At 31.8% G+C, this 8,891-nt stretch overlaps 1 protein-coding gene across 3 annotated transcripts in view; it reads right to left on the bottom strand.

Annotated features, from left to right (window-relative positions):
* Positions 1 to 981: 981 nt before the first annotated feature.
* The window catches only part of TRAPPC10 (trafficking protein particle complex subunit 10), a 102,369-nt gene continuing 94,459 nt past the window's right edge, over positions 982 to 8,891 (bottom strand). For all 3 annotated transcript variants that reach the window (XM_074214007.1, XM_074214008.1, XM_074214009.1), the window contains 4 exons: positions 8,089 to 8,256; positions 6,390 to 6,567; positions 2,695 to 2,889; positions 982 to 1,877 (listed from right to left, as the gene is read on the bottom strand). In XM_074214007.1, coding sequence (XP_074070108.1) covers positions 1,639 to 1,877; positions 2,695 to 2,889; positions 6,390 to 6,567; positions 8,089 to 8,256 — 780 coding nt within the window. In that variant the 3' untranslated portion in view covers positions 982 to 1,638. The remainder of the gene's footprint in view (positions 1,878 to 2,694; positions 2,890 to 6,389; positions 6,568 to 8,088; positions 8,257 to 8,891) is intronic.

The following is an 8,891-nucleotide window of genomic DNA, read 5'->3' as shown; positions in this document are numbered from 1 at the left end:
CAGAATACTGAAAATGAAGATGATATTTTATAATTATTTTTTCTGTGCTTCCCTACATTGAAGAATACTAATCAACTTTTGTCAGGTATCTTTAACAACCTGTTAAAACAGCTGCAGCTATGAGGATTCTTTTTTTCCTCTTTTTAAGGCTCATACCTTTGAGGTTATCCAGAAGAGGCCCCACCATCAGCTTTAACTATCAATTTGCTTGGATTTTTAAAATAAAATCCCAACCAAAAGCATTCCCAGTGAATTTGAGTACTTAATATGTACAAAAATACATAGCTTTTGAGAGTTGGAAAAAGTTTAAAACATATAGCACTTATTTACAAGCTCTGACCTTTGATACCAATAAAAATTGAACACACATTTACTTTGTTCTTGATTTTTGGTGTAACTTAAATATTTCAGTTAGTTTGGACTCTTTCCTTTTTAAAATAATAATCAACCATATATACAAGTAAATTTACAAATGAGAACAATTAGTTGGTGTGGTATGACTGTAGTTTGCTTGATGAAAAGTTTATTTCCAGGATCTTAATTTTTACCCATAAGCAAAGGAAAAAATCACGAAGTCTCTGCAATAACCTTCACTGTTAATTAATCTTCTTAATTTCGACACTTAAAAAAGTGTGGGAAAAAATAGTTAAATACTCCACAATTAAAAGTAAAATAAAAATTTTAATTGAGTTAAGAGTTGGGAGGAAACCAAGACAAATCAAAACAATCCCCCCAAAACAAAAATTGCGACAATTAAATATAACAAATATATACCTAAAAATCAAGATCTGATTCTTCATCAATATTCTGGGGGGGGGTGAAAAACAGGTTTCAGAAACATTTATTCATAACTAAATTAGTTAAATGCCAATTTATTTTTCAAGATCAGGCCTACCTTTTTAAAAGTACTTTTAAAATGTCTCAAATATCTGCTAAGTTTCACTAGTAGACCTTAAATATTCTTATAATTCAGATATCCCAAGGCACAGAAGGGGTTATGTTATTTCCCTCCCTTCTCTAATTCACCCACTCCTCAAGGATTGTTTTGTTTTGTTTTTTAAGAAAAAAATCACTGAGATGCTATGCAGTAAAACATCATATTTTTCTTCTGAGTTAATTTAGGAAACTACCTTGGTCCAGAAATTGGGCAGCTGTGTGATCCAAAAGACCCACACAAACTAACAAATAAGGATTACAAGGTTTTGTTATATGCTTACCTGAAAGACAGATTTACATACAAAAAAGGAATCTGCAGACTAAAAGGCTGCTCAATTTAGATAGCTCAATTACAAGCATTTTTTATTTTATCAGCAGCATATGACTAAGTTAAGAAAATTGGACATCTGGGAGGACACCATAGGAACACAAGAGCAGGGACACTAGGAGATGGGGAAATGACATAAATAATACACATCACACAGAACATTTTCTAAAAGTAACATTATAAACTATTTGATACAAGCTGCATTGTACAATGAGATCTGTACAATTGTCAAATGCTTCCATGGTAGGCAAACGTAGCGTCACCACAAGTCTAGTTAGGGCCAGAATATTACATTGAAGAACAATCAGGTTATGATCCTTTAAAGTGCATTCATATCCAGTTTCTAAAATTTGTTTGGTATACACATGGAGTCGTCATGTAACACTGACTTCCAGAATGTGGTCATCCTTGCTAGGGATTACAAGGATCTGCATGCCAGTGCTTGAGTTAAAGACTTGACCAGATGGAAATGGTTGTAGCCGGGGCATTGGCAAACCTTTGTGTTCCACACTAGCTGCTGAATGGGAGCTGCTTTTGCTCTTTAGACTACTGTTGTCAGTTTGATCATCCATATTCTTGTCCACTGACAGATTATCATTTTCAATCCAGCTATCTGAAAAAATTAAAATAAAAAGTTCCAATTCTATCCTCAAAATAATTTCAAATAGAACTCAATATTATTTTAAACAAGAATAATATTCCATTACATTAATATGCCAGTTTGTTCAGAAATATCCTCAACTGATAGACACCTAGTTTAATAATTCTTTGCTACAATAAAATTTTTTTTTGAATATACAGGAGTCCTATACTGGTCTCTGAAGTTATTGGGGATCAATAGTGTTATCAAAGGGTATGTGTATATACTGACTTTTTAAAGTATAATTGTGGGCTGTTCTCAGGAATGGCTGAACTAATTTAGTTTCAATAGCCCACTAGTATGCTTGCCTTTTCATAACTCTCCAACATTCTTTGCTAATCAGTTGCTCTTCTTATAATTTTGACTTCACTGTTTTAATTCAAATGTTTATATTTATTTTATGTTTAAAACAGTTTATATTTATTTTCCATAATCAGGTGATTATATCCCTTATACTTCTTTCTCTAAGCATAGTTGTCTTTCCATTTTGTTTTAAATTTCTTTTCTATTTGGTTGTGTGAAGTGTTAGTGTAAACTTTTAGTTTTTGCCAAAATGCTCAAATAAGAAATAAAACTTAAATTATTCTCTCAAACACAAATGAAAGATCATATTTTTAAAAATTTCCTCAGGGTATTTCAAAAATATCATTAAATATTTGCTAATCCATACAAGTTCATTAAATATTTGCTAATCCATACAAGTTCTTAAAAATACTAATTTATTTTCACTTACACACATTTAAATCATTTACATAATATATAGAGGTTTCCTATTTAAAAAAATTCTTACCAGCATCAAGTTGTGTGGAATGAGCAGAATGATGAGGGAGGTATTTAAACAATCTGACATCAGGAAAAGGGAGATATCCAGCAAAGAGAGGCATTACTTCCATGTGAACTTTATGAGTTGCTCGTGCTGTCACAGGCATTGAGATAACTCCAGAACTTTTTCCACATACTGCCCAATTACTACTATTATCAACAACTGAAACAGAAAAGGGAAGTGTTCATTTTGTTTATTTAAAAAAAGTCTTTTATGCTATAAACCAATCTCTCCCCTGTGTATTTACACATTGTCTTCATGCTCAGAATACCTTAGCTTTACTTCCTGAAAGATTCAGCTTCCTTCAAAGCTCCTATCATGTGCCTAATTAGTTATTAGTGGTCTTGCCTTTCTCAAACTATCATGTACTTGTTTACATCTGATTACCTCTCAAAGTAGAATGTGAAATCCCAGATGGCAAAGATTGTTCTGTATTTGGTTTGTTATCCCTAGTGCATATCACACACAATGCTTAATAAACCTATGCAAAGCTCATGATAAGAAGTGTTAACATTTTATTACATATTTAGTTAAAAGCTGGCTGATTTTAAAATTAAGGTTGTTTTGATATTTATTTAACTTCAACTATTTAACTTCAACTTTTTCAATACTTAAGAAGTCTCATGATCTCTCATATTCTAATCCAATCAACATTTATTAAGTACTCCTAAGCCTGGAGACAGAATTAATAAAAAAGACAATCCTGGCCCTCAAGAAACTTATGATCTAAAGTGTGGGGGGGGGAGCAACACAAAAAAGGAGGCAAGACGGGGGGAGGATTAAGAGAACAGGATGGTGTAGGGTGGAGACAGAACACTAGGAGTACACAGCACAGGCATTTTCTTCCTTGGAATTGAAGATAGGGAAGCAGATGCAAGAGTCTAGTTTCTGAGAGAATAGGAATAAATTTGGTCTTCAATCAGAGGGGAGAGGAGGCTGAGGGAGTAGGTGTCTGATACACTTTCTAGATCACAGCTGCAGAGCTTTAGGGATTTCAGGGGTCATCTAGTCCATCTCCTGTAACCTAAAGTCCAGGAAGTTTGAGGGACACTCTTGAGGTCATTCCCTAAGGATAAAAAGCAGGGAACCCTATTCTCTGGAGTCAGTGGACTTCCCACTATGTAAGCTTTCTTACAAGACAAAGAATGTTTTTTATTGGTATCTTTTATTTTTCTATCATGTACATTTCCCAATTCATACCTTTTCTTTGCTCCCCACCCTGTTCCTTATGAGGTCATGGTTAAAGAAGCAAGGGGAGTGAGAAAAGGAAAATGGGGGAATGGGCATTTCAGGTTCTGTGCTAAGAGTTTAAAAATGTTATCTCAACTGAGTGAAGTGAGCAAAACTAGGAGAACATTGTTCACATTAACAGCAACATCGAGATGATCAACTATGATGGATGAAGCACTTCTCAACAGTTCAGTGATCAAGAACAATCCTGAGAGACTCTATGGAGTCTGAAGGCAGGCTGAAGCACACTATGTTCTCTTTAAAAAACTTCCTTTTATGATCCCCCCCACCCCCACCTTAGTTCTGATTCTTCTTTCACAACATGACTTAATATGGAAATGTTAAACCTGATTACATGTATAATCTATATCAGATTACTTGTTGTCATGGGGATAGGGGAGGGAAGGGAAAGAGGTTAAAAAATATGCAACTCAAAAAGCTTATAAAACGTTCACATATTACCAGATATAAAAGAAAATTTTAAAAAACAGAATAAAAGTTTTGATTAAATAAAATTGAAAAATCTTTGAATGAAAACAGTGAAGTCAAAATTATAAGAGGAATTGAAAAAATAAGATAAAATAAAATTAAAAAAAACCCTCAAATGTTATCTCATCTGATCTTCACAACTGTGGGAGGTAGGTATTGTTATCATCCCCAGTTTACAGATGAGGAAATTGATAAGTGATTTGCTCATGTTCACACAGCTACTAAGGGTCTGAGATCATATTAAGTCTTCCAGACTCTATCTACTACTGTTACTAAATAGTTAAAGAAGTATGTGATTAACATTAGTAATTTAACATAGAATTCTATTTCTTCTTTCTCTCCTTTCTTCCTCTCCCCCCCAACAGAGTTTTGAACTCCAGTCTTACCTTTACCTTTTCTTTTCCCGTTATCTATCTTCCAAAATGGGTTTTGTGACTATTCCCTTCAAAATACTGTTGTTCTTAAACTCTCTCCCCTTCCCTGTCTGTTTAATGTATTTCTGTACCAAACTATATGTGAATGTTTTAATTTTTTTTGCCCAGTTTAGATGAGAGTGATATTTATGTCATAACACAATTCCTGCAGTCCAGTCTCCATGTTTGTATATTCTTCTACTTGCATAACTGATTATGGAAAATATTAAGCTCCTTTCCTTTTTCTTTCTTCTTAGTATATTTTTCTTTTTTTCCCCTTGCATGACTATCATTAACAGATAAACTCTCAACTATCTGCTTATCTTATTAATATCATTATGATTCTTGAAGACATTAAAATTACTAAGGAATACTTTATTCTTCCCCTACTTAGAATTAAAGTCCTTTTTTAAAAATCATATAGCTTATTTGATGATTTTCTTATATGTACAGTATTGAAGTTTTACTTAGCTGTGGTTTTTTAAAGTAAGAATTGCTTAAAGTTTTATATTTCACTAAAGGTGTATTTGGAAAAACAGAAAAATACAAAACTTCCTGAAGGATTGATTACTTTATTCACAGAATAAGCTCTTCTTGGTTTCTTGTATTTCTAGCCACATCTATTTAATTCACCCATTCTGTAAGTGGTTTTGAATGGATTTCCTTGTCTATTATTGTCTTCTGGATTTTGTTATTATATAAAAAGTCTCCCTTTTTTGTGAGTTTTATTCTGTAGACTACAACTTTATTAAAGCTACTAAAAGCCTCAGTTTCTCTACTAATTCTCTAGGAATCATATCAGTAGCCAAAAGGGATAATTTTCTTCCCTCTTTGCCATTCTTTAGACCTTTAGTTTCCTTCTTTTTACAATTTATTAGGATTTCTAGAATTAAATTCTATTAAATTTCTATTAAAGAGAACAGTTTGATTCTTGTATTTATTGGCAAAGGTTCTACTGTTTTCTCTGTAGATCAGTTTTAGATCCTCTTAGGTGCAGAAAACATCTCACTATGTCTATTTTTGGGAGGGGGGTTTTTAAAGCATAAATGAGTGCTGTCAAAAACACATATTGTTGGTTTTACTATGTTGTTAAAAGTCCTCATAAAGTAGAACAGTTCTTTTAATCCTTAAATAAACTGAATTGGACCATAATGACTTTCTTGAAGAAATGTGACCTGGATTTAGGGTCAAAAAAAGTTTAGTTTTAGATATACAAATGAAAATATCTTGTGGGTAAAATGGTAATGCAGAGAATTTAAAGAAAAGGTCATGGCTAAAAAAAAGGGATATGTCATTCACAAAAAGGGAAAAAGGGAATTTAGTAACTTGTTTATTTAATTTCTCATTATATAATGAAATGCAATGTGTATACCAATTTAAAAGGGGAAGCAAATTATTTTAATAAGAAAACATTACAAGCTTTAGAAGACAAAAGCTTTGAAATTAATCTAAAGCTCTACACCAAATACTATTAATATGAAATACATCATTTAATTATTCACAATATTATGAGAAAGTCTATAGACTCACCTTCATACATAAGTTTTGTTGTACAATATTCATCGGATTCTGTTAATGCCTCATCCTTATCCACTTCCAAAAGATCAGAAAGTCGTGTGATGGACACCTCCAAAGAACAGAGTGAACCTGTTTTACAATACTCTGTTCCTAAAGGAGGGAATATCTCAGCTTTCACATTATATAATGTCTGGATGAGGGAAAAAGATATAGAGGAAAATTAATTAGCTATGGTTAAGAATGAGTTATACTCAAGACATGTCCACCTGGATAATGACTTATGTATTACTACTGAATGCTACAAATTATTTTCTAAAATGGAAAATCAATGAGGCTATAGTGATAAATGAACCCTTTGGAGCTAATTATTTTACATATCTTTTCAAATAGATGAAATACCTCTATGACACATTACTATTAAATTCTAAATTAGTTTCTACATGACTAAAAAAATTTTTCAGAATATATATAATTATCACTGATAACTAGAGAATCAAAATTTATTTAAGGTCCACACTCAAGACATTCACTTTTGGGCTAGGTATGCTCAATGTAAAAGGGCAAGTCCTTTGAAGAAAGGACTCTGAAAGAAAATCAGGGCTATCAGAAGTCCCAAGTCAGGTTAAAAAATTTGCAAAAATTTATAAGAATAACTAAAAATTAATCTTCTAACAATGTATACAGAACTTTTATAAATTTAAAATCCAAGATAATAGTTTAGATCATTCGGAAGGGGGAGGAAAGAATAACTTGGTTGTCAGGGTAGTTTTCTTCTAATAACAAAATGCTTTTCATATGGATTCAGACAATTTTTTGCCTACATTGGACATCAGGGGCAAGGTGAATAGGGGATTTTGTGCTGCCTAAAAATAAACCCATATAGATAGACTATGTAGGAAAGAAAAATAGGATAAAAGAAAGGTAATTTAAGGTAATATATATGTGTATATTGGTATGCATTCTGATATAACATTCAAACTACTAAATCTCTTTGATGGAGAAAAGTCATCATGAATAATCTTAGTTCATTCAGCCCTTAGTCATTTATAAATAAATGACTTGAAAATATTTGCAAATATTTTAAACAAAGCTTGGATTTTGAACATAAATACTAAATGTCTTCATTAACCTTTTTCTGATCTCTGGGAATTACATATTTTAAGCTAAAAAAAGAATCTGCAATATTTATATGAAAAAGTTATTTATTCAATCCTTTGCATAGGTGAGAGATCTACAAGTGTGGAAAGTGGAAAGTTCCTTATTTTTTTCAAAATACTGATCGATGATGCTGACTTTTTCAGGGGAAAATTTAGTTGATATAAAAACAAAGGATATTCATTTTAGTTAAAAAAAGATATTTAAGCTCTTTAAAAAAGCAATGAAGTCTGATACTTTAATAAACTGACAAACAGGCACTAACCAAGGTTCACTGTCTGGACTATCACTATATAGTATTAGATGTATTATTTGAAAAGTGTGTGAAAAATTTAAATCTAGAGAGAGCTAATGATATAACATATTCCAAGTTAACATGAATAACTATCACTTTTCTTATGGTTCTTTCTGAATAAAGATTGTATATAGATAGCATTTAGGATATATATAGCTTATATTTATATTCTAATCATAATACTTTTATATATTTTTATTTCATCATTCATATTATCCCTTCCCAAATTCTTCTTTAAACACATATGAATATAATACCTACAAAAAAATTTTCCACTTGGAACTCATAACTATATGGTTTTAAGGAAATGGATCGGTCTTCAGAAGCTGGATAAAAATCAAGTGAAAAGTGGCAATGCAGAGAAGGTGGAAGTTCCTTTGTCCACATTAGCTCCCACACAAAGAACACTGATTGCTTGCTATAGATGTGCTAAAAAAAAAATGATAATTTTTTATGAGCAATCTTAGATAATTTTATGAGTATATATAACAAAGTCATGTTTAAAATGAATATTTGTTTCATGCATAGGTAATACTATGTGCTTTTTTTTTAAACAAAGGCCCTCTTTTATGATATACCTGTATGCATATGCTGTTCTTTGGTTCTGCATCACCCACCACTTCCCTTGGATCCTCCTGCCTGGCTTTGCTCCCCTGCAGAATACTGCACAAACTGGTAAAAAATGATTTAATTTTTTATGATTCCGTAAGCTACATAGCATAAGGGATCACAAAAAAAAAGAAAAAAAAAGAAAGATAATATACCAATGCATAGCAGCCCACTGCACACTTCCACAATAGGGTAAAAATGGTCTTTCTTAATAAAGTTGACTTTAAAAATGTCCACAATGTATATGCTCACATGTATGCCAATTATTTGATATGCAATATCAAGTTAAAAAAGTAGAACTTAATTTATGGACTGTGCACTAGTTTTCCATAAAGTCACAATTAAAGGTAAGGGGTAAAACTACAAAATCTGATGATCAGAAATAACTCAGGGAGAAGTTTTTCAGAATGCTAAAAAGAAGTATTTAAAAAAATTACACAAAAAGCTTTTCAATG

This window comes from Macrotis lagotis, chromosome 1 (assembly GCF_037893015.1).
Source record: "Macrotis lagotis isolate mMagLag1 chromosome 1, bilby.v1.9.chrom.fasta, whole genome shotgun sequence".
In the NCBI taxonomy this organism is placed as follows: domain Eukaryota; kingdom Metazoa; phylum Chordata; class Mammalia; order Peramelemorphia; family Peramelidae; genus Macrotis; species Macrotis lagotis.
Note: the sequence above shows the minus strand (reverse complement) of the source record. Positions and strands in the feature narration are given on the sequence as shown.